This window comes from Anoplopoma fimbria, chromosome 12, assembly GCF_027596085.1.
Source record: "Anoplopoma fimbria isolate UVic2021 breed Golden Eagle Sablefish chromosome 12, Afim_UVic_2022, whole genome shotgun sequence".
In the NCBI taxonomy this organism is placed as follows: domain Eukaryota; kingdom Metazoa; phylum Chordata; class Actinopteri; order Perciformes; family Anoplopomatidae; genus Anoplopoma; species Anoplopoma fimbria.
Genome location: NC_072460.1, coordinates 4,306,546 through 4,332,124, shown reverse-complemented (window position 1 = coordinate 4,332,124; position 25,579 = coordinate 4,306,546). Strand labels below are relative to the sequence as shown.

General features: G+C 41.4%; 1 protein-coding gene across 5 annotated transcripts in view; it reads left to right on the top strand.

Annotated features, from left to right (window-relative positions):
- The window catches only part of hdac7a (histone deacetylase 7a), a 51,537-nt gene that overhangs the window by 19,885 nt on the left and 6,073 nt on the right, over positions 1-25,579 (top strand). For 4 of the 5 annotated variants that reach the window (XM_054609476.1, XM_054609477.1, XM_054609479.1 and 1 more), the window contains 20 exons: positions 6,762-6,964; positions 7,088-7,178; positions 7,806-7,926; positions 8,152-8,252; positions 8,832-8,954; positions 9,142-9,251; positions 10,113-10,214; positions 11,508-11,679; positions 12,273-12,478; positions 13,316-13,519; positions 14,197-14,419; positions 15,446-15,579; positions 15,797-15,917; positions 16,429-16,478; positions 17,046-17,153; positions 18,732-18,787; positions 19,309-19,396; positions 19,586-19,705; positions 19,820-19,917; positions 25,151-25,269. In XM_054609476.1, coding sequence (XP_054465451.1) covers positions 6,818-6,964; positions 7,088-7,178; positions 7,806-7,926; positions 8,152-8,252; positions 8,832-8,954; positions 9,142-9,251; positions 10,113-10,214; positions 11,508-11,679; positions 12,273-12,478; positions 13,316-13,519; positions 14,197-14,419; positions 15,446-15,579; positions 15,797-15,917; positions 16,429-16,478; positions 17,046-17,153; positions 18,732-18,787; positions 19,309-19,396; positions 19,586-19,705; positions 19,820-19,917; positions 25,151-25,269 — 2,494 coding nt within the window. In that variant the 5' untranslated portion in view covers positions 6,762-6,817. The remainder of the gene's footprint in view (positions 1-6,761; positions 6,965-7,087; positions 7,179-7,805; positions 7,927-8,151; positions 8,253-8,831; positions 8,955-9,141; positions 9,252-10,112; positions 10,215-11,507; positions 11,680-12,272; positions 12,479-13,315; positions 13,520-14,196; positions 14,420-15,445; positions 15,580-15,796; positions 15,918-16,428; positions 16,479-17,045; positions 17,154-18,731; positions 18,788-19,308; positions 19,397-19,585; positions 19,706-19,819; positions 19,918-25,150; positions 25,270-25,579) is intronic. The other variant, XM_054609478.1, reaches the window with a different exon arrangement.

Sequence of the window (25,579 nt, the reverse complement as noted above, 5' to 3'; positions counted from 1 at the left end):
TCCTCCTGCACAAAGAAATGGACTTGTCAGGTTGCTGCTGCAGCTCATTCTATGCAAATAACCTTTTCAACACACAAAGGGATTATAAAAACACAGCTGCATGCCGCTCCAAGCTCGAGGAGAAAGGTGTGAGGGGAGTGATAGAGATGGAGTCAAGAGGAGAATGCTTGACCGTCTCAGCAGTGTCACACTGCCCCCCGTCTCGGACTCCATCCTCTACCCCTCTTTATTTTCTTACGGTTTCTTCTATTTCCGTCCGCTCTCCTTCCTCTCTTGATTTTCATTTTTTTTCTCAGACATCTAGTAACTCTGCTAGTGACTAGCCCAACCTTTTTTTTAATTTAAAGGGCCTTGAGTCTTTTACTTATAATAACCGCCTCGCAGATACCCCAGGGTAATGACATCTGTATCTACTGAAAGTAGCTGTCTCCTCTTAAAGGTGTAGTGTGATTTAGTCGCGCACGCAGCACAGTCAAAACAGCAGGCTTCGCGTCTATATTTGGACGCCTGTCAAGACACAAAGTGGTGGCGTCTGCTCAGCTGGGTGTTGACTGTGTACAGTGTCTATCGCGAGTGGCACTGCGCTGGCTGTCAGCTCTCCTTCTGTGTGCAGCGAGTGACTAGACTAATCCGCCGGTTGTTAAAGATTGTCGACCAACTCGTATTTCATGTCTTTTGACTTCTTTCTCTTTCTTTTTAATCCGGTCTCTGCACCTTTTTAATTTTAATTATTATTATTTTTCAGTTTTTATTGAGGGCAAGAGCTTTGTATATCCTTGTCTAACCTGTAGGATGCCTGGTCAACACAAGTAGGCCTTGCTATTTCATGTCTTTTGACTTCTTTCTCTTTCTTTTTAATCCGGTCTCTGCACCTTTTTTTTTTTTATTTTAATTATTATTATTTTTCAGTTTTTATTGAGGGCGAGGGAGAGCTTTGTATATCCTTGTCTAACCTGTAGGATGAGTCCTGAGTCTAAGTGGGACACAAGTTAAAAATAAAAGAATAGAAAAGGGAAGAATTAATTATGATCTCCATTTAGCATCTATTGTACTTCTGCCCAACCTCTTTGTCCATTAATCTCCTTAAGGTTTCTTCTTCTTTCTATTTCCTTTTTCTTTGGATGTTGTACATATGTAAATATTTCTTGTAATACTGGGCTCTTCAAATACAATTGAATCTGTACTAAGGGATTACCAAATGTCAGGCAGGGGAGTAGACTATCTCCGTCAATCACACGGAGAACCTAATCTACCTAAATCAGATAAATTCGCACATTCTCAACTGTCAGATGGGCGGTATCACACTTGTGTCGTTGATGATTTCCATAATGACACACTGACACTCCTACACAAAGTAAACCTAGCTCTACTGTGCGTTGTTTCCAGAGGAGCTGATTGTACTGGACTTCAGTCCTGGTTGATTTGGCAACACTTGTGGTTCCTGCCGGGAAACAACAATTTGGGTTTTGATAACAAAGTCTCAAGAGTTCTGTCCAAAATCACAAACCAAAAAGTCAGAAATAGAACTGACCAATAAAAACTCTTGTGCAGTCTCTCTGTAAAAACTGTGCACTTAGTTGTGGGCATAACCTTGTTTTTAGTAAAGCAGACTATGAGCAATCATGATAATTTTGTCTTTGGCATTAGGCATCACATCCTGTGCACTTATCATTTTATGTCTTTCGTGGGTATGCAATTTGGCGGACAACAACATCTAGAGAAGGTACATACAGAATGCAAAGGTTGATGGTTGTAAAGTTTTAACAGTTTCTGAATTCCCTCAGCTTCATACTCCACCTCAACCTAAACACATATTGCAACTTGAAAATGGAGCTGATGAAAATTCCAGAAAAATGCTTGTTTCGGCCGTGCTTAAATGTATGTTTCTACATGTGTGCGCAAGCTTTGTGTGTTGTTCCAGTACATGCCTTTCCGGCTCTTCTCGAACACAAGAAAAACATGCTATTTAAATGAAAATCAACACAGAATCACAACCACAAGGTCAGAATCTGTTGCTCCTCTCTGAGTACGGCACGCAGATGTAATGAACTGTAACGGAATACCATTCTTTTAGAGAACTAAAAACAGTAGAGCCTAGTATTACTTGGAGAGACCCAGGAGCGAGACTGCGGAGGGATTAAATGTGGTCTCAGAGGTCCGGAGACTAAACCGCGACACGGTTTCTAGACTTAAAGTCATGTTGGCTACGGGGGAACCGTGTTATTATCAGCTATTTTAGAGTGGTCAGAGAGATTATTCCTCAACTGGAGGACCCGGTTTCATGTGCATGACGAAGCCATAATGTACTCAGTGGTGTTTTTATAAACTTGCCTTTTAAAGAAGTTAAAGCAGCAGCTTTACAGTTAACCTGATAAAGCAAAGAGTTAGTTGTGGGCCTTGTAGAGTCAACACGCGATTATTAGTGCTGTACACTGATGATGAATATAGGTCTCACATGTCCTTAACTATAAATAGAGCGATACAGTCATTGCAGTATGTAAGCTTTTCATATTGCCGTGTCTTTTTTTCTGGTGTTGATTCAATGACTTGCCTCTGTTTGCATGCTTTTACAGATTCCTTAGATGTGTGGGCAGTGAGCAAATAAGAGAAATGTCTTTTATAAAATGGTCACTGGGCGTACACAGTGGAAGTGAGAGTCAATGAAAGCCACTTGATATAATTTCCCAGCAAGTCATAGACTCATCATATCGAGCCAACAACGTGGTTTATCTAGAGCTTTGCATTGCCGAGTGATTCCATTCCTATGTCCTTTCGCCACAACACAGGCAGGTTATTCAGCATTTTGTAATACTGAGGATTTAATAAAGTAGAATATGCTGAGTGATAATGGTCACAGTAACACAGTGAAGAAGTGGTCTTTTTCCCCACAGCAAACCCAAAGAATAACATCAACAAGGAAACCAATTTGCATCCTCCCATTCTTAATCCAGCACTGGTTACTTTTACCAGCACCTATTTACTTTGATATGATGATAAACCAACAACTGGAAACTGGAGGTGACATCTCTCTCTCTCTCTCTCTCTCTCTCTCTCTCTCTCTCTCTCTCTCTCTATCTCTATCTCTATCTCTATCTGTGTGTGTGTGTACGATCTGAAGCCATTGATGCAAAAAGATCTTTCTGTATTCAATCAGACCTTTTGGATATTGCATATTAAACTATGTAAGCTTGAAATGGTGCATAGCTCATTAAGGCATTCTGACCCAATCCAAACCCTATGGGGACTAAGGGGCTATGTGTTTTGACTTGCTGTTCTGTTTTTCACATGTAGCTCTGTCAGGACCGCTCATCTTCTTGCACATAGATGATATGACCGGCTGATAATAGGCCCATATATCAGTCTGGCCCCTATCACAAGTTTTCCCATCAAATTGCACTTTTTCTCCCTAATGTCTTTTCTAAAGCTTAGCGCTAATGAACGGCTCACATGCACTCCGGATCGCCGAGTTGGCTGTCACTGACCTCGGATCAGATAACCTGTTGTTAGGGCAGATGTAACAGGATCTCCTCTCATCTGGATGGACTCGTGTGTGTGTGTGTGTGTGTGTGTGTGTGTGTGTGTGTGTGTGTGTGTGTGTGTGTGTGTGTGTGTGTGTGTGTGTGTTTCCCTGTGTGTTTCCCTGTCGAAACAAAAGGCCCTGTGTAGGTTTATGTTCGAGCAGGGTATGTTTTGCTATTTATAACCCATGGGAGGCAAGGAATAAGAGAGACACTGGTGTTCCCAACTGTGTGTTTGTGTGTGTGAGTATGTGCTGTATCGCCCTTTGTTTCCTTGTATAAGCATGTTCTCCTCTCCCTTTCCAGAGAATAATAGCTTTGTTATTTCTTGCTGTCATTGCAGAGAATATGTGTGCACAATTTGGTGTGTGCGTGTGCGTGTGCGTGTTTGTTTGGGATTTGTGCGTTTGCCAAGGGATTTCTGTCATTCCAGCCACAGTCGGTATTCAGACTGTGTCTCTGTATTGGTACCTCCTAATATGGAGGAGTTCTGACACCACACACACACACACACACACACACACACACACACACACACACACACACACACACACACACACACACACACACACACACACACACACACATAGATTAACCCAAACAGTGATGCTAATGAGACCCAAGAACTCACACGCTCACTGTGCGCGCAAACACGCAAATTCACTAGTAGAAACGACGCCAAAAACACATCCGTCTTTCCTGTTCTATTCTATTCCCTTTCACCCATTTCTCAGTGCTGCTGTTGGCATCGGGCCAAACCCCTCTGTGAGTGACATTTACTTCACACACTGCAGCCTGACATCTGAGCACCAGGCGCAGCAGCACAGAGATGATGTCACACCAAGGGTGTGTGTGTGTGTGTGTGTGTGTGTGTGTGTGTGTGTTTTTGTTTGTTTAAAGTTTTGGTGGATGCGTCAAGGCAGGTTTGTGCAAAAGGTGTTTGCTCAAGCCTGTCTTCTGTGTGCAGCTGCGGATGTGTGTAAACGTCTGTACGGTATGTGTGTGTGGGTTTTATTTACGTGTATGACTAAATATGTATATATATATGTGTTGGGGAACATGTGTTGCTTTTGTTTGTGCGTGATGGGACACATATGAATGTGTGTATTTGTGAACAGCTGCGTTTCGGTGTCAGTGTGTGAGTCAGTGCACATTTTTTGTTCATTTGCAAGTGCATCTGTATGCTTGAGTGTGTGAGTGTGTGCATAATAAGCGTGCGTATGTGTGTCTCAGACAGAAACCACCCCCAGCCTTTTCCCAAGCTGTTCCCTTCCTGGATCCTGTTTTTAGCGCCGGATGAGGCAATCTTTCCCATTGACTCAGCCATGCAATGCAAATAACCCCAACAGCATGCAAAGAGCATGGAAATGTGTGAGTGTGTGAGTGTGTGAGTGTGTGAGTGAGTGAGTGTGTGAGACACACACAGATGGAGAGAATGAGAGATGGTGTGAGTTTATGTCAAAGACAGAACTTATTTTGTTGTCACCGTGTGAGACTAGCTAAGGTGTTAGACAGACGTGTATAGTTGAACATGTTTTTGAACACTTTTGATCAGCAGTTGATCTCATCGCTGTCGGTCAGTTCATCATTGTTTTGTAATTATTTCCACTGGAGCAGTTTGGGGCTCAGTGTGCTGCTTGGGGCAGCTGTTTGGATGTTTGCTTGAGAGCAGATGCAACTCATCTTTTTACCCAATTTTATGATTTAGGATCCAAAACTTGTAGTCACACGCTCTTCACATCTACAATAGACCACCAGATAAACTTTGGTAGTTAAGTAGAATACTTTCAGGTCGGATATAGTGAGTTCTTTAAGTATAATTAACACAACATACATCTTGTACCATACAGTCCTTTTATAGAAGTAGACATAACACTAATTTCCCAAGGAAAAATGAATGAATGAATGACTGATGTTAAAATATCATCGTTCATTTCTGCTGATAGATGGTATCAACTTAGGAAAGTAACTTGTCAGAAATATCTCCTCATCATTCTGTCTCATTCAAGCCCCAAAATGATAATGTGGTAGCCTTTCCAAACTACGGCTCCCATGGCGCTTTGACTGCGTACTAATGGCTAAGACTCATGGGAAATGCCAACCCTGAACGCTAACAAATGTATTGTTTTATCTTTGTTAAAAGATGAGGTGCTCAGATGTTACTGGTGAGCACACTTGTAGGTACTCATTTATTATAAACTATTAACAAAAATCCCTTTAATGTTTTAGCTGTAGAAATAAAATCATTTAAGAGAAAATAGTGAAAGAAAATCCTTTAAGAGAAAATAAATGAAAAAAAACCTTTAAGAGAAAATTTCGACAGTGTCGTCTCACACTCGGGAAATTACGATTTCCGATTTTAGCTCGCTAGCAGCCTTATCGTTTGCGGTAATAAATCATAACAGACTGGTAAATTAACCTAATAAACCATACTAATGGCTTATATCAAACAGCAGTATAGTTGAACTTACTTTGTATTGTTAAATTGTATAGTACGTTGTTCACCGGAGCGGCCAAAACCTTTGCTGGAATCTCCCCTTCCGCTACATAGCCAAGATGGCGACCGTTGAGGCTGAGAAGTGTCCAGCATTCAAAACTCAACTTTTTTGATCATTATGAGTACACTGTCCGGGTTATCATAGTTCAAATCATTTTGTTAAACTTGTCAGTGTATAACATTTTTTTTGTGGAAGCATAGGAGTATGAACTGAGAGAAAGCACTAGCTCCATGTAACCTAGTGTATGCTTGCATTCATTCATTTTCCTTGCTCATTATAATACATTTTCCAGGTTACAGTAGTGTTTGCTCACTACGGAAACTAAAGCCAGATGTTTGTTCACCTCAATTGACTGTAAAAGCAAAAAATCTGTCTTAAGTTCAATTTGAACATTAGTACCCAGACATTAAATGATTCTGACTGGATTGATAACCATAACAACACAACGATATTTTTAGTTAGTTAGTTGTTTGTCTAGCCTGCTTATTTATAGTCAGATTTTCTTGAATGTTTGAATCGGAACTAACCGATATTTGCAACGGCAAAAAGTATCTGTTATATGAAACTCAAGTCTGGTGTAATTTCTTCCTCCCAAAAAAACACTGGTTGATTTTGCCTCTGTTAAAATGTGCTTATTGTTTGGGAGTTTCCAACAGAGTGTTGTGTTAATCGACTGTTCTTAGTGTGGATGAAGCAAACTGACGCTCATCTCCTTCTCCTTCCCTTCCCCTTTCTCTTTTCCCAGACTCCTCGGTGGCAGTGCCGGTGGCAGTGCCGGTGTCGTGCGCGGCCTTGTTTCCCATGGACCTCAGGGTGGGAGAGCGGGGGATGCGCCCTGGTTCGGACACAGCGCTTCTCACCCCGCTACACCCGCCTTTACTCCTCACCCCGTTCTCCCCTCAGCCCCGTACCTCCTTCTCCCAACAGCAACTGCACCAGCATATCCGGGTAAGGGATATAAAACATAGAAATCAAGTGCAAGTTTCAATACAATATTGTACGTTATATTTTCTTACATGAGCATTTGCTTTATATTTGTATAATATGAATCTGTTTGTGGGGCGGGTTTAGTTTAACATGGAGCAGAGGAGGCGAGAGCAGGAGCACCACGAGAAACAACAGGAGTTGCAGCAGCTAAAGCACAAAGACAAGAGTCAACAGAGTGAGTCAATTCACACACATTCACACCCACATGTTGCTACAAATTTCCGTTCAGATTTTGTAATTTTATTTTCACTGATCATTATATAAATCTATTTTCACAACGTTGAAAGTAGTTATGCCCTGGTTTGCTAATTGTGGCCAGAGAGGAAAGTCCCTGTAAGAGACCATATTCATCTTCAATGAACAGTGTTTTTCCTCTTTCAAAGCTGTTTGCTTTGAGACGAGGGCTAAATATAACCTGACAAGTGAAGCTAAAACAGTGGAGTTAATTTTAGCTTTAGGTCTGGGCGCATAAAGTCACTGGGTCAATATTGACTTGATCACTCCGAGCACCTCCTGTCACCTCTGTAGGCGCACACACACACACACACAATATCAGCGAACAAACTCTCAAAGAAACCAGTGACCTTCCCCTGCATCACACACCAATGCATCCATACTCTCCCCCATGCATGGCTTCCATGTATTTGCAGAAACTCTCCACAGTATTTGCTTAGTCACTGACTATGTCCTGCACTCTGTGTTTTTGGCTTGGTCTTTCCTTGCTCCGCTTTGTTATGATGAAGCAGTTGGTGAGTCCTTCTTTTGAGATTTTTGAACGGTTGCTTGTGTTATTGATTGACAGGTGCAGTGGCCAGTTCTCTGGTGAAACAGAAACTCCAGGAGGTTATTCTTAAGAAGCAGAAACAGGCAGCGCTGGAAAGAACCAACTCCAACCCTATGACTGCAGCTCCTGTAGCATACAGGTGAGACAAAATACACACAGACAGTATGACAATATCAAAACACTTAATATGCATCATGAACACATTGATTATACTACGTGTCTAAATGCTATTCACCAATTATTCTTTAAATAACCCTTTGATTCCGTGTCAACTCTAAAATCTGTCATTTTAATAAACTTTGTAATATGTGTTACATACGATTATTTCCCCTAATGGTTGTACGTCTTGTTTGTGTTTTACCAGAAAGCTGGGCCCAGACCCCAGTGCGTCCTCCCAGACTCTGGTCTCGTCTCCGTCACAGCTTTCTCCTGATGGTTCGGAAAGGACGCCGCTACGCAGAGCAGGTAAAACATCTGACATCCACCGTCACAGTTTGAACCAAAGGCAGGGACTGAATCGGCATCATTACAAAAAATCAGTATGCAAATGATTGAAATATAAATTAAAGATCGAGTGACAATCATTAAGTGAAAGATCCTGAAAGACTTTGTTAGTCAAATGTGAAATCTCAATTGTTGACCACCAACGTTTTCACCACAATCACAAGTCAGGGTGGAGCATTTGTTTGTGGATTTAGCCATTTAGTCCCACTCTCTACTTTAGGCTATTGTAGTATTTAATAATACTGAGTAAACTGATACATTTCCCTTTCATTAGCACAGCCTGTCATGTGTTTTGTCCATGTGTAAGGTCAGTTTGCCTATATCATTCATACCCGCTGACTCTAATACTATCCACATGTCCATTCATTGGCCTTCAGCAACACATGTGATTTTCCTACTATCACAAAGCAGTTCAAATAGCTTCCTACTATGGAAAATGGAAATAGGGTGAATCCCGGTTGTCGTACTACAATCAGCAACAGGATGCAGTTAACTCATTTACATATTAGTAACCTTCCCCATGTTGCCTTCATTTTTTAGCGTCCGAGCCCAATCTGAAGGTGAAACACAAGCTGAAGAAACACCTAAACACCCGCAAGAGTCCGCTCACCCGCAAAGAGAGCGCGCCGGCCACTGTCAAGCACCGAGTACCTGACACACTGGGTAATTATAACACACGCGCAAATAAACGAGTGAGTCGAAAAGCATTAAGTGAGTGCAACAGAGGTTTTCATTCTTCTCTGGTTGATTTAGGAAAAGATTCACTGATGTGATCAAATGTAATGCAAATATAATGCAAATGTAATATAGATGCATAATCTAAACTCACACACTACTTGTGTCTCACCAGACTCGTCCCCCAGCAGCAGCAGCACTCCGGTCTCTGGCTGTAGCTCTCCTAATGACAGTCTGCCCAATGAGAATGGGCTACTGCCATCTGCAGGCGGCCTCTCGCATGAGGTGAGCAAAGAGACACACACACACACACACACACACACACACACACACACACACACACACACACACACACACACACACACACACACACACACACACACACACACACACATTTTGTTCTTGGGTCCTTTCAGAATATTCATAAAGTAAAATTAATTAAAACATCTGCTCAAGATTAACTGAATTATAACTAAATTTCCATGTTTTAACACCAAATCAGTCCATTTGTGTCGACGTTTTAAGACATCATAGTACCTTTTTGATAGAAAAATGGAATTGAAAATTGGAATTGCCGGATTGAATTGAATTGCCGGATTGAAGTTGGATAGATGAATCTAAAAATATAGAATAGGAAAGGGAAATACTTCCTTTTTGCCTTTCTGATCGGCACTTATATTTTAGAGATGGGAAAAATTAGCATTTTAAACATGTACGCACACTTTGATAAAAAAATAAATAAAAGAAAGAGATGTTGTTTCATGAACATGAGCTGTGCCGAGACGCTGAGTAATGACATGTTTAAAGCAACGACGCGAGTATGGGAGCACTGAGTTTGTCAGCTGTTTATGCATAATTCATTTAATCACATACAGTCAACCTCTGTCACACCTGCTGCTGATGTCTGACTCATCATTCTCCGGTGTCAAGACAGCACACCACCTTAATTAGACAGCACTGGTTAAGATTTACAACAACATGACATTTGTTCAGAAAATATTGTTATGGGAGACATAACCAGCACTGGTCTTAAATGTTTAATGGGATTTCTATTATCTATCATCATGTATTGTTATTTGAGCATAATTCAATTCAGATTTGAATATTAATGCATTATTAATTGTTAATTGTGTTTGGCATTTCCAGGCCCAGAGGCTGCTACTCAGAGATGGCACTCTGGCTAACTTCACCATCCAGAGTCCCTCCACTCTGCCCACCATCACACTGGGACTCCCAGCTAACGCCAGGGTAAACATTGAACTGCAACAAATGTCTATCATAACAGTTTATTCTTAAATAGTTCTTTCTTTTCCTTGAAAATAAGTCTTTTTTATATATCAAACGCAGTGATCTCTCAGTTTAAGACACTTTTTTTTTTTCTAAATTCTTTGTAATATCAAGGATTTCTTTTTATTTTAACTTGTTGTAAGACATTACGTTTTATAGAATCAATCCCAAGCTAACTTTACTCAAAGGGAAAATTTGCCACCTTTTTATGTGGATGTTCAATCAGTGTTGATGATCAACATAATCGATTTGTTGCAAGAAATTCCCCAGTATGTGCTATATTGACAGAGTTCACAGCTGCAAAATGGGTTGTTCTCCCTCCCTGCGTCCAGCGTTGTCATTTGACATGACAGTGATGAAGTTGGACGAGGGGAAGAACTACAGGCTGCTGTTTCAGCTTGGAGTTCTACTCTCTGCCACTGGGTCGCCAAGGGGTCATGCGCTAATGCCACTTAAAAACAGAAATGATTTGTTCTCAATGGCATCAGCAAATAAGAGTGCAGAGGATCTTATGGACGAGGATACAGTTTACCGTGTTTTGGCTGACTCAAATATTCAGCCGCCTTCATTCGAGCCAGAGTATACGGCCAAATAAATGCAGCAGACAGCTTTGCAAGAAGATATGGCCGGCGGGGGACCCTCCACGCAATGCATCCTGGTACATGTAGGCTCGCCTCCGACAGCATGAGGGCTCAGATTTTGGGGTCATTAAAGATCGCACTGAGGAATTCCTTGTTTCAATTTTACTACATTTACCATCAACACTGATTAAACATCCACATAGAAGGTGGTGGATTTTCCCTTTTAAGGAGATGTGTTTTTAAGATGCAGTGACTATGCAGTACAGTCTGTACAATATAAAACTAATTTAAAAGATCGGATTACATAACATCGCATGACTTAAATACATCAATAAAATGAATGAATGAATGAAATCTACCCTCCCTAATATCCTGCTTTAAACAGGAAGAACATCAAATTCAGGAAGCATGATGCTATTTAAATGATGTTTCATTTTTACATTGATGTTTGTGGGTTTTTGAGTACTGTATATTTAAATTTAAAGTGGTTTGAGAGTTTTTCTAAGCACGTCACCTGGACATATCATTTTGTATCATCAGAAATGATCACCGTCTGTCGACATGGTGGATTATATTCATCTCATTCCATGTCGGCCTGTAAACCCGGCTATGATAAAACGTCAGACAGAATGTTATCTGTTGCTATAAATGCTGAATAACTGTCTGTGTGCAGGCTGAAGGAGAGCTGTCCTCTCTGAGAGTCGGCCGGATGCCATTGGTTACAGCCGGGGGCTCACAGGTCTTCCTACCCCTTAGCAGAGAGGACCAGGCTGGGCAGCTAAACCCTCATCTGCCTGTCATCATCCTGGAATCCTCCGGACTGGTACACACTCCGCTGCTTTCTGGTGAGATACACACACACACTGACACATATCCTGTAGACATGTTCATGCGTATACAAAACCAGCACATGTGCACACATGTAGGGCCGAAAGCACCACAATTCAGGAGGATGAAACCCTCATAAGGTATTATTTTTTTCACATTGAGGTTTTGAAACTGATCTGTCTTTGACTCTATACACATGAAAAAAAATGAAATACACATGTCCAAGATGTTAGTAAAAGTCACAAAAGGACATGTATACATTCATCAACTTTCACTGAAGCGTTTAAATGTTATTGTCTGAGATGTTAGAGCACCACCCAGTGGTTACATTTAGAATCACACTTTTTTGATGGATCAACATAATTCAACACATAAGAAAGACAGAATGTGTTATTTGAAATAAACAATATTGTAAGGTAAAATAAATCAGAAATGATTTAAACAATTTGCAATGCATCAGGGGCCAGTTTGGTATTTTTGTAGCTATTGTGTGTTTATTTGTGTTTGAGAAATTGTATGTGTGTGTGTGTGTGTGTTTGTGTACATGTTACTTGTCTCTGCTCACAGAAACTCAGTCATTTTCTGCTCCTTTGTGTCCGTCTCCAACCAGTTGCAGGTCTAGACCCCGTCCAGCTACAGTTTGCCCCCCAGTTAGACCACCTCACCCCTGGAGGAGCTCATCCTCACAAGCCCCTGAGCAGAACACGCTCAGAGCCCCTCCCCCAGAGCCCGCGGACCCTTCACACACATCTCCTCCAACAGCAGCACAACCCGCAAATACTGGACAGGCTATTACGGCAAACTCACCTGGGCAAGGTATGGAGGAGTGAAGATACACACTAATACATAGACAGCTTGTAATGTCTCAGAGGGAGATTTGTTTGTTGTGCTAATGGGCAGTTTATTCAGTCCTGTGGTTGTGGCGATTGTAATGCATAAAGTATCTATTAACACCATCAGTGGTAACAGAAAAATAATTATGTCTCTTGGTCATTTGAATTTGTGTATAAATTTACTTAGTTAGTCTCCTGATGAAAGATTTAAAGGCTCTGTTTTACAGTCACAAACGGTGGCAGCCTTTGCTCACATAAATATTTAAGACGATAACGGCTGAATATGAAATAAGCTAAAAGATATGAAGAACTTTCTAGAAATTCTTGTGGCACGCCATCTTCAGAAGGAGAACCCGCAACAATTTTGAGGCTGCAAACTTGGATGTGGACATTACAGTTTCAATATTTCAACACTTTTAAATGAAAGCACTGAGATGTCTTTCTCCAACAACAAACAATAGTTCATGCAGCTTTTGTTGATTTTTATGATCCCAAAACTGGTTGTTGTTGTTGGAGTTCTCTAAAAATTCCACATTTACTCAAGGCACGAGACATTTTTCCCACATATCCCCCCCAACTTTCAAATCTACTTTAGCATGGAGTACTATGTGGTGATAACTGATTTTTAGAGATAAAGGTTTAGACAACATTTCAGTGTATCATGGCAGGAGCTGATTGAAAACAACAGAAGCCAACATCTGCCTTTCTGTATGTGCACTTTTAAGTCTGCTGTCTGGCTGTCATGCAAATGTCCATATTTCTGTCTACATGGTGTTGTTTTTTTTTGCCAACTTCAATGTGCGTGTATGTGCCTGTGCAGCTGATGTCTAAGTCCAGCGAGAAGCCCAGACTGCACCAGATCCCATCTGAGGACATGGACTCAGAGGACGGTGGCGGGACGTCGCCCACAGTGACAACCTACCAGAGCAGAGTGAGGGCGGAGGCACTGAGGGAGGCGGAGCCGACAGCATCCAAGAGCCAGGAAGAGCAACTCAACCTGCAACATGCACTCATACTCAACCAGGTTGGGAAAACATACTTTTACTAAAGATACACACACACAGAGAAAGCAGGTAGATGGAATTAAACCACACAGTTGTTCTTCCTTCAACAGTCCTGTAGGGGGCGGCCTAACACTTGCATAATCCTAGTCGCATTATTTTGCGGTTTGACAAGTAGTCATTGAATCAAGGTGGTTATTTTAGCATTATATGGTTACAGGGTGCATGTAAGAACTAATCAAACCACATAACCATGAGTCTACAAGTCAGGTTTTGGTAACCTGTTTTTAGAGGAAGAGATTAGAGTGAATAATGACATCCAGATTCAAAGCAAGTTGAAATTGACAGACCCAGACTGCTCTTGATGGCACAGGTCAGATCAGGAGAGCCAAATAAAACCAACTCAGATTTTATTGACATTACGCTGGAGGAAGTTCTGTGGCTTTCAGCACTTAATATCAGCCTTGAACGCAAATCACTGAGAGTTTTAGAGGGGCGTACAGCTGCTTACCATATGTGTAGCAATGGAAGAACTCAACGAGCACCGACTTTCACCGATATGGTTCAGAAAAAATCCCTGTGCTGTCTACAGTTCCTGCTCTACTCTTTACTCTTAACCCTGTCTTATTTTATGTTTATGATATTTAGTTAGAATTATGTCCACTGTGTTTGACCTCTTTCACCCTCACTCTTCCTGTAGTCGTTGCTATGGGAGCAGCAGAAGCAGCTGCAGCAGCTGCATCGACAGATGGAGACCCTGGCAGTACCCATGATGCACGGCGGTGGGGTTGGTGGTGGGCTGGGAGTTCATCGGCCCTTGTCACGTGCACAGTCCTCCCCAGCCTCCACCTCTCTCACTCTGCCTGAAAAACCCCTGAGCCTGACCGCACAGGATAGCAGCTGCAAACCACGCTTCACCACTGGTGAGTCAGATATGTTCGTACAGTATTATAATTGGCATGTATGATCATTTTCTTAATGATATTTCAAATTCAGGGTTCCCCCGAGGCTTAGGGGTTAAGTCGCTGACCATACTGTTTAAACGAAACATCCCTGGTTGCATGCCGTTGCCCATCTCTATTCCAAATTTGTCATGCCCCTTATAATAATGGAACCAAAATGATGTTTCATATAATTCCCATTACCAGCAGAGGTAGATGACACGCTTACAAGTGAAGGAAAATAAAAAAAACATGACTGTCGAACAGTAGGTCCGACTCATGAACAAACCAACATAAAGAAGCTCTGCACCTCGTGGCTATCTTAAAAGAAAAACAAAAATCAAAAAACAATTTAATTAAAACATCAATTTAAAATCTTTACTGTCACTGTAATGTAATCTAAGTCTAAAGCCGTGCCGTTTAAAAAGTGTTTTAAAGGAACGACTGATTATGCAGCTGTAGGCAAGCCCTTCTTTGACTCATCTAATGAATCAATCAAAACATTACTGCCGTTGGGAACATATGAAGTTAAAGATTCAGATAACTCTGTAGGTGTTAGTCCAAACCATTATGTAGGGTGTTTAAATCCTTATGAGTGTAAGCACTGTCCGGCTTGTGCTCCTCATCTGGGAAGTTAAAGAAGTAGCACTTAAAGCGACAGTTTTCCCCCAAATAAAAGAAATACATATTTTCCTCCTTCCTGTGCTGCGATTAAATTTTTTTGTTGTCAGCTGAGTTTCAAGGATATTGTCGTAGAGATGTCTGACTTCTCTCATATTTAATGGGACCAAATGGCACTCTGCTTGTGGTGCTCAAAGCACAGTTTAATGTAGGAACTATTTTCGCTCAAGCATAGTTCAATTGGCAACACACATCAAAACAGTGTGGCTTAATAAATAAGACAGGTAAGAGGAAAGATATGTAGTTTTGATTTTGGGGTGAACTGTCTTTAATGGTTATTGATGTTCTCTTTTAGAAAATAATAAAAGTTTGCGTGTGTGCATGCAGGCCTGGTCTATGATTCTCAGATGCTGAGGCACCAGTGTACATGTGGAGACAACAGCAGTCACCCGGAGCATGCTGGGAGAATACAGAGCATCTGGTCCAGACTACAGGAGAGAGGCCTGAGGGGACAGTGTGAGGTACGTATGGAACAGGACACAGTTTCATCCTGATCTGACCTACAGAAATGACATTTTATGTGTCCGTCTGAACATATAGAGGTTAGGTTTACAGGTACATGAGATTTTGTTGGAGCACAATATAGCTTACTCTGTTTAACATTATTATTCATCATGTGCTGTACATTGTCCATGCGCATGTGATGACTATATGTATTGTCATGTTCTGTTGGTACAGACTATCCGCGGTCGTAAAGCCACTTTGGAGGAGCTGCAATCGGTCCACACAGAGCGCCACGTGTTACTCTACGGCACCAACCCGCTCAACAGATACAAGCTGGATAACCGCAAACTGGCCGGTATGACACATATTCTCAAATCTGAGCCAAATTCAGTTGTTTCAAAACATTTTCAATTGATTTAACAGTGAACATGAAAGACATTACTTTGCACAGTAAATATGATCACGGACATCAATACCAAACAGTGTTCCAGATGTTCAGTTATTTTCAATAACAGAGCTCAAGCTCTGACAAAAGTATTCATACTTTTGTCCTTGAACTACATTGATTTAGTTAAAAAATAAATTACAAAACTGGATGTATCATCACAAATCAAGCCTTGCCAAGAAATTAGCATTTTGTATCTCTTGTGCAATTTTAAACATATTTAAATAAGGTAATATTCATATGACCCTGATCTATACTAAGAGCCTCATTTCAAAAGTTCAACTCAAAAAAGGTCAGATAAAGGCTTGTCTTCCCATTAGTCATAATGCATGAAGAATTATGATGAAAAGGATAACAAGCTGAAACGTAATTGAATGATGTGTAAAAAAAAATCGAAATAATTATGTTTCTGTTTTCCAAGGAATCCTGTCCCAAAGGATGTTTGTGATGTTACCATGTGGGGGTGTAGGGGTAAGAGAAAACACACACAAACACAAAACAACTTTATTTGTGATCATACTGTAATTCTAGACAGCTCTTAATGAAAGCTATACAATACTGCGTTGATGAAAGACGATATTGTTTCAAAGAAAAAGCGACCAAGACACGAAAGAGAAATGACAAGGAAGACAGGATATTAAAGAGGAAAAGAGAGTTGGCTTGGCCGGGCTAACGTTTGCCTGACAGTCCGTGTCGGACCATGACAAGTCATAGCTAATGAGAAAAACATGTCCATGACCGGGGATAAAAGAAATGCCTCGGCTTTCATTGTCCGAGCCAGATGGACAGTAATGCCCGTTTGTGAACAAACAGAGCACAGAAAAAATAAAACAGTGTGGAGAGGAAATTTAGCAGCATTATGGATCTGGACATTTTTACTCTGCAGTCCCAGCTGTATGTCTGGAGAAAGCCTTTATGTGCCAGAAGCACAATAGACATAGTCTGGCTTCATAAAGCCGATATCATAAGTGTTTCCTCTGCTGTTTGTTGTCATTCTATCATTCATTTGCCTCTGTCGTTTTTTCTTTTAATTCGCAGGTGGATAATGACACCATCTGGAATGAGTCACACACTTCAACGGCATCACGCATGGCGGCGGGCAGCGTTGTTGAGCTGGCCTGCAGAGTGGCCAAAGGAGAGCTAAAGGTGAGAAACCAAATCCGGCAGAAAAAGCCAGACGTCACTCTGTAACCTCCAGACGAGACGTTTGTGTTATTACATTTCGTTGCCTCGTTCCCCCAGTTTTCATTCCATTTCTGTTGCAGTGTCTTGTTTAAGTCACTCGCCTTGCTGTAAGCCATGTCTGCTCAAGGCATTTGAGTGATGAAGAGAATTTAAACTACAGATTCATTAATCCCCCCCAAAAGTTATTTAAAACTTACGACATAATTCTTTATGTTTCTATAGACAGTTAGCATAAAAAAATATGTATGCAATGATGCACAAATAACACAAAATGATGGATGAAGTGGATAGGATGCCACAATGCAGACAATTATTCCAACAGTTAAAGTAAGTTGTATTATTTAGGATATGTCATGATTTATTTACACCAGCTAAGCTAAGCCTGTGTTGACTAAATGCAGGTTTATGGTGTCAGAAGGTGAGAAGTGACACCTGCAAACAGAGCCGCAGCTTTTCAGGCTCTGGGGTTGTGGACCAAAAACTTCTTTGGGATCTCAGTTACTGTGATGTTCTTGAGTTTGTGTCCACTGCTGGCAGTGTTTCGTGCCTGTGGGGCAACTGCAAGTATGAGAAAGACACATCAACTTAGTAATGCATCGGGCACAGAAGAGTGTCTCACCCTGCCTAACCCACTTTAAAGATTAATGTTTTTTAGAAAATATTTCTTTCTGCCTCATTGTCGCCTAAACATACTCCTCTCAATGATTTCAAAGGCTAAACATGAAATAGTTTTTATTTTTCATTTTTTATTCTAATTGGTCAAATGTTGAAAATATAATTGGCCAAAAGTATTTATAGCTGGCAGCTTCAATTCACGCAGTTTCACCCCAGAAAAGCAAACAAAACGAGATTGTGTAAAACAAAGCAGTTGGGCGGGCAGAGAATGAAAACCAATAAACACCACCCTAAGGCTACGTCTATAGTGAGCAGTGGTTGTACAGTACAAGTACAGTACAACTGCTCCACCTCAGAAAAGCTATACATATGGTAGGGAATATATACTATTACACTCACACACAAGACAGCATAGATGAATGGCCTCCACTGTCTTTACATTGCCAGAAATCACGTGTTTTATCCTTTGTCTTCATGTAATGTGGGATTTAATTCCTTGAGTTTAAACAACTGGGATAGTAAAAAAATGTATCTTGAATCCACATTTAGAATGATAAAGGGATGGCCTTCATACTGTATGTTTCCCGAAAATAACAAAGAACCCATTTATTGAAGAATGTTATCATAAAGCTCCTTTCCTGCTACAAATAGAAGCAGCACTGATGTAAACAAACCTTACACAAACCAGGAAACAGTATTGCTTCTCTTTGCGTAAGAAACCTGTCTTTACATTTCTAAATGACAGGTTCTGAATTTTGACAATGTGATTGTGCCTTAAAAGAGAAGAAGAGGTGTCTTCATTTATGTGTGCCGAAATTGTTAGATTCATGTACATCATAAAAGCGTTTAACTTTGAAACGGCAACTTTTATAGCTCTTCATATGCAACGAAACATTAATAGTGTTGTGTTCTGCTTCTGCACAGAACGGCTTTGCTGTGGTCAGGCCGCCAGGGCATCACGCAGGCCCCTCTAATCCAATGTAAGTATAAGTGTGTGTGTGTGTGTCTGGTGTGTGTCTGGTGTATGTGTGTCAGTCAGTCAATCACAAGCTCAGTCCGACCAGAGTGAGTTTTCCTGTCCTTGCTGCACTGTCAGCAGCCTCTCAGTGGAGGATATTTATGAAGTGATAGAGAGACGACAAAGGGACAAAAATAAGGAAGATTAATAGCTTTTTTTGCGCGTGTTGTTTTTTCATAATAACTGCCGCTCAGACCGCATATCGTGTTCCCATTTATCCCGGGTAGAGTAATGTACGGCTACTGCACTGTTTTCATTTCTGACATATACAGTAGTGCATGCTCGCAGCCCAACACACAGCCGAAGCTCAGTAAGAGAAACCGAGCCTTTCCAATATTCCCATGACTGTACATCACTTGTGCTCAATTCAGCAAAAATAAATAAGAGCTAAAAGAGACAATAAGCATTTCTCCTTGCCAGCTATAGTCTTAACTTTCTAGTCTTTTAAACATCTGTTTCATCCTCACTTTCTGTGTCTATCAGGGGTTTCTGTTACTTCAATTCTGTGGCCATAGCCGCCAAGAAGCTCCAACACAGGCTCAGCGTCAGCAAGGTCCTGATTGTTGACTGGGTAAGACGGTTGGTTAACTCATGCTGTCACTTTCACTGTTGTTTTTAGTATTAATGAAAAGCCACCGAGGTTTTCCCTGTGATACTCGTATGTCAGTACACATCCTATGATTATACTCGGTAGCAAATGTATCTCTCCGTGGCATTGTTATGTGTAACATAAATACGTCTTCCCTCATCCCGTCGCTAGGATGTTCACCATGGCAACGGCACCCAGGAAGTGTTTTACAGCGACCCCAGCGTTCTCTACATCTCACTTCACCGCTACGACGATGGAAACTTCTTCCCTGGCAGTGGGTCACCAGCTGAGGTGGGTGACGTTGTAGACCACATTGTAGTCTATTGTGTATACATGATGTTACAGGCTGACAAGTGACAATTACACTCCAGATTGGAATGCAACACATGTGTTTTGGGGTTTTAGGTTGGTTCTGGAGCAGGCGAGGGCTTCAATGTGAATGTGGCGTGGACAGGAGGACTGGACCCACCCATGGGGGATGCTGAGTACCTCGCTGCGTTCAGGTAGAGCCAACTATTTGTTTAAACACTGCAACACAAGTTTACAAGAGAAGAAGCGTGACACAGATAAGTGACAAATGAAAGGGAACAACAACATTGAGTGTCTGAGCTTCCAGAACGTCTGGTCCTCCGATTTAGCAAAAAACATGTATTTTTACATATATATGGTATCCTGCAAATTATTTCTAATGTTCCGGCAGCTCTTTTTATACAGGATTGATCAGAAGAAAAGGGACCTAACATAGATCTTTATTCTGTTTCAGCATGCTTTAAAACTTCGACCAATACAAATTGAACCTAGATAGTTTATCTTGGATGTGAAATCAAGTACATAGGGCAGCAGAAAAAAGTCTAAGTTAGTTCACAGTCTCAATAGTTTTGCCACCAGCTGGGCTCCAGTTTTTATTGATCAGGATAAGGATGTTCAGTTGAGTTACAATAAGACTATTTATTGTATTTCCTTTACACTGAGCCACAACAAACACCCTTCAGCTGATCGGAGGCTCAACATGGCCCTCTGACGTACTCCTTGCGTAATAAATAATCTTCCTCATTTGGAGCATGTGTCTGGCGCTCCCTGTTTCCAATAACTTCAGATGCTTTACGGTAAATCGGTCTCCGGGTCTTGTGTTTGACGGACTGCGGGTGGTTACTTCCTGCTCGAGGGTTGGATAATTGTCATCAGGGGGTTGTTTAGCACCAATAAAGTTTCAGTAGTGTGGGCCTTTTGGTTGTCTGGCACATCGAACCACAAGGAAACTGTGGCAACCGCATGGTTACTGGAAAAGTTGCAAACATAAGGAGGGGAAATTGTGCGCATGCACACAAATATGCATATGTTTGTATACAATACTTGAGACACAATGAGATACACAATCACACAAGTTCAAACATGCACTCACACATTCACATACAGTGGCCTTGAGAGGCAAGTGGAAAAAAAAAAATCTTTTCAAAGTCAAAGATCTTAGAGAGCTTTTCCTGGCGAAACCTTTTTTTTTTCAAAGATGAGAGATTTTTTTAAAGGAAATAAGAAAGAATATGCTGCCTCACACTTTTTTTAAAAGTTCCCAACACAGGAGGGAGAACTATATATCTCAGACTAAGAACTAAGAACTTTTTTTTCTTTTGCTTCTGTATACAAACCAATCAGATGGTCCTAGACTTATAAAATGACAAACTTACCTCCTGTAATGATCTGCCTCAGTGTACTGACTTACTGTCATTACAATCAACCGTCATTAATGCACAAGATCACTTAACCAATGTGACATTTTTTCAAATAATACTACTAATTTAAGGAGTTTTATGGAAAAAATAGGCAGAGAGCCTGATGCTCAAAGAGACTGTCTTTCCTTCCTTAAGTGTTCCTGAGCAAAACACTGAATCCCTGCAAGCTGTAGGACCGCCGCTTTGTAGCATGACTTTGACCCCTGACCTTTCTGTGGAGCAGAGAAACAGATTTTTCCTATGAGGATAATTCAAAGCAGGGGGGTTGTTCACCCAGTGTTTTTTGAGGGGGAATGGTTCATCTTCACAGCAGTGGCAGGTCAAATTTTTTGCCAACACTCAATATTCTTGCAAGTCGAACTGTTTAGATGAGATAACATGCAAGTAGGGTTTAGTCAAAGCATTTGGTATACAAAGAGAAAATGACTAATATTCATCTGGCTGGATTTATGCAGATCCATCTGCTCATAATTTAAACATGATTAACATCTTAACATGATAAAATTCTGAAAGAAATAGGCATTTTCTGATAAATTTAAAATAGAAAATGTTTTGAAAACTAATGACAAAATTGAGTTGAACCAGTCCACAAAGTACTCAGATCTTGGGAAGTTCCAGTTCAGTGGTAGTGAAAAAAATGATTTGAAGTATCATTTTTATTCCATAATGCCAATCGTATGGCCTGGTGTTCAGATCTGGACCTAATAGAAGTTCTAAGCTATTCTCTGTTTAGTTTAATCTGCCTGGAGCCTCACATGGTGACACTCCACCACATCAAAACGTTTCAGATAAATGTCTGCTCAGTAATAGAAAATAATCCTTATTGCTAGATCTGCTGGGAGAGTTGAGATCACAGATTCCAGGTGAAACTTGACCTTAATGCAGTAAAAACAGAATCTGTGCCTTTTGTATGGACGAGAGAGAAAGAACTAGACATAAGTTAGTAATTCTTAGTAATATGTCCTCTTTATTAGCTAGTATAGACTGAGACATATGACAGGAAATGTGGCAAGAGAGAGAGGGGATGACATGCAACCACAGACTGTATGTAAGAAGTGGACGTTGTCACCGGAGCGTAACCCATTGGTTTGTTGACTGTTGTGAAAGCCGAATCGGGCGTTTTTGTTCTTCGCCATCTTGAATTTCGTCCGTCCTCATCATGGCTTTTTGCAACCAGTTAACGGAAGTTACCATATTTGGAATGCGAACTAGTGACGCAGAGACGCCGTATACGGCCCGCCCGAAAGCATCCCCTGCTTTATGGTCTGTTTGACTCTAAATGGGACCATCATTTACTAAATGAACATCATGCTGTATTTGAGAATTGAAACTAGTGATTGAGACCATAAACTCATGTTTACTGAGGGAATAAATCAAGTGAGAAGTAGAGTCATTTTCTCATTGACTTCCATACAATCAGACTTCCTTTTGCAACCAGAGGAGTCGCCCCCCGCTGGTCAGTAGAGAGAATACAAGTTTAAGACACATCTGCATTGGCTTCACTCGGCAGAACCGGAGGTTGCCGCCTGCATGCAACAAAGGTGGACTTGAACGGGGAGGCCATTGTGGTCACATGGTCATCGTTTTAGCCACTTAGGACGCCAGATAACTAATAATAGTGCAGTTTAATTGTATAGCCAAATAACACATACAATGTCGCAATGAGCTTTACAGGCCAGAACACAGCTGTCAATTAATTATCATGTTAAGAGCAAAAAGGTGCAGAACCGCACTGCATCCTCTGAGAAACTAATAGCTGGTAGTGTTCTAAGCTGATTTGAAAGGGAAGTTCTTCTGGGAATTATGAATTATTTGTACGATTATCATGCCGGTCCACATGATCTCTTTTCAGGCCCTAATGGGGAGACGCTTTGCCTAAACAACTCACAAAGAGCATTTTTCCTTTCATGGAATCTGAATCCAAACGCCCCCCGCCCCCCTTAAAGACCATGCTTAAACACCATGCCCCCGCTTTGTAATTAATAAAGTTGGCAAATGTTGAATGGTCTGGGGGGAAAAGCCTTTTAATGGAATACATTTTATGGGTAAAGTTTGTGAGTGCTTTAACTTCAGAGGGGGAGCTTTGCTGCATTTTCACCTTATCCTTCACTCCCCCCCCTTCTTTTCCATCACCCCGACCCTCACCACCACCCTACACACACACACACACACACACACACACATTCTCCCTCTTCCTCTCCTCCCTTGATTGATCTTTAATAAGCGTCCCCGCCCCCCCTACTTCCCTCCATCTTTCCATTAGTTTGTCTGTAGTTTCTCTCTCCGGGGGGGAGCTTGGCAGCTTTAATGGGTCTACAGGGGAGGCGGGATTGGGTTTTGCGGTTTGGTGTGTGTGTTTTTTTTTTGTGGGGACCTTTTGTGCACGCTCTGCTTCACATCCACGTGACTATGATAAAGCTTTTTCATGGATTGAAATTATTCAACGAATGAAAACTTCACTCCGCCACGAACGGGATGACACAGGAAGATTAGTAGCACTGCAGGAGTTTGCGCGTGTGTGAGAGACTTCATTCACGCGTACCTCTCTCGGTTGTGTATTTGCGTGTGTATGCTGGAATGTGTTTGTGCGTTTTAATACTGCGTGTCCTCATTTTTGTCTATGAGCTCATGCTGTCCATCTGCATGCAGTCATGACAGCAGTATGTGTTTGGATATGTGCGTGTGCGCTCGCATATATATACTGTGTGTGTGTGTGTGTGTGTGTGTGTGTGTGTGTGTGTGTGTGTGTGTGTGTGTGTGTATAAAGGGGAGGGGAGGGGAGGGAGGTCTCCTAAGTCCCCAGGCAGAATAATGAAGGTAAATGGATCCCAGATGGACTGTTTTTCCTCTTTTTCTCTGTGTTGTCAATGACGTGAGGAGAGTGACAAGCCTCTAATGGGAAACAGACTCACACACTCCGGCTTTGAACTCTGCCGACAGCATCGTGCGGCAGAGTTGAGCCTCCCACCGCCTCGGGACAGCACCACTCTCTCTTCCTAACAACAATAGCATTAAGGAAACCTTCATATGCTTGAAGTGCACAAACAACACCGAACAACTACAGCATAAGAGCTGACAAAACAATTTGACTTCGTCAAGCAGACTTGTATTACTCAAAACCATGCAGCTTGTCCAGCAGAGCAACAATGGTCCTTTGTCAGCTCAGTTTGAGCTGCAGAGTCTGGGATCAGCAGAGCCTTGGTTACACTTGTCATGTTAATGACTTCTTTTAGATTTGATCATATATATTTGTCATATCCAGGAGACTGCCCAATTTGGAAATGCACGCTTTGATTTGGAGATGGCTACATTTTCCTGAATATTTGGGGCAGTTTATATGAGCAAACTGATGACGTAATTCCAAATTAAAGTCTGTCTATCAGTGAGTTATTAACCTTTGAATCAACTGAGATGTGGGCTACAGCTGGCCGTTCAAGTACAATATCATGGCTGCTGTGTTGACGTGCAGATTTGAGTACACTTCCACTTCCCTCTTTTATTTTCTCCCCTCTTCAACCCCAAATACCTTCTGCTTTGCCAACACAGGTACAACTTTGCCGTTTTAACACCGTCTGAGTGATTTAAATGTGATATATTCTTTGACTGCTTGAAATGGGACTCTAAAGAAAAAAAGCCCAGTTTCCTCTCCTTTCCCTTCCTCTTTTCTTTGAGTTTAACTATATAATTAAGGCTTGTATATGTGTCTATCAGGGAAAGAACAAACTTAAATACACATGTCATTTAAATTGTCAGATTCGGTCTATTTAATGTGTTGTCGTTATTATAAAACAAGGGGTTCATGTTCCGCCCAGGAGACCGCACCAACCTGTAGTAGAACAGATGTAACATGGCAAAAGACAGCAGGCTTTCCAACTGTGTGCATAGTGGTGAAAAGTAAACAGTAATAAATGACTTGCATCAACCTCTATTGCCAACCAGTAGGAACTGCAACAACACAGACAACCTCCCGGTCCCTTGGATTGACAGTGTGTTTGTGTCCCTGCAGGTCCGTGGTGATGCCCATCGCCCAGGAGTTCTCTCCGGACTTCGTGCTGGTGTCGTCCGGGTTTGACGCTGCCGAGGGCAACCCCGCTCCTCTGGGAGGGTACAAGGTCTCAGCCAAATGTAAGCACAGTGCTCCACCACAGGCTGCACAGTCTGTCTTCCAGTCTTTACCTCAGGGTCTCGTTTTTACCCAAGCGCAGCCAATAAGAACTCTGATTTATGATCCTGTGGGTATTTAGAGATATTAATAGATTATTACAGCTCCTGTCATGCATGGATCAAAGAGAAGGAGTTGTTCCTTCTACCGTTCCTCGCTGCATCACCATAATTATAGTAAATTAGTAGTTGATATGTTGCTCCAGGAGGATCCACAAGGTAAAAATATACATTTGTTTTCTTAGAGTATTGGAAATTATAGCAAAACTCATTT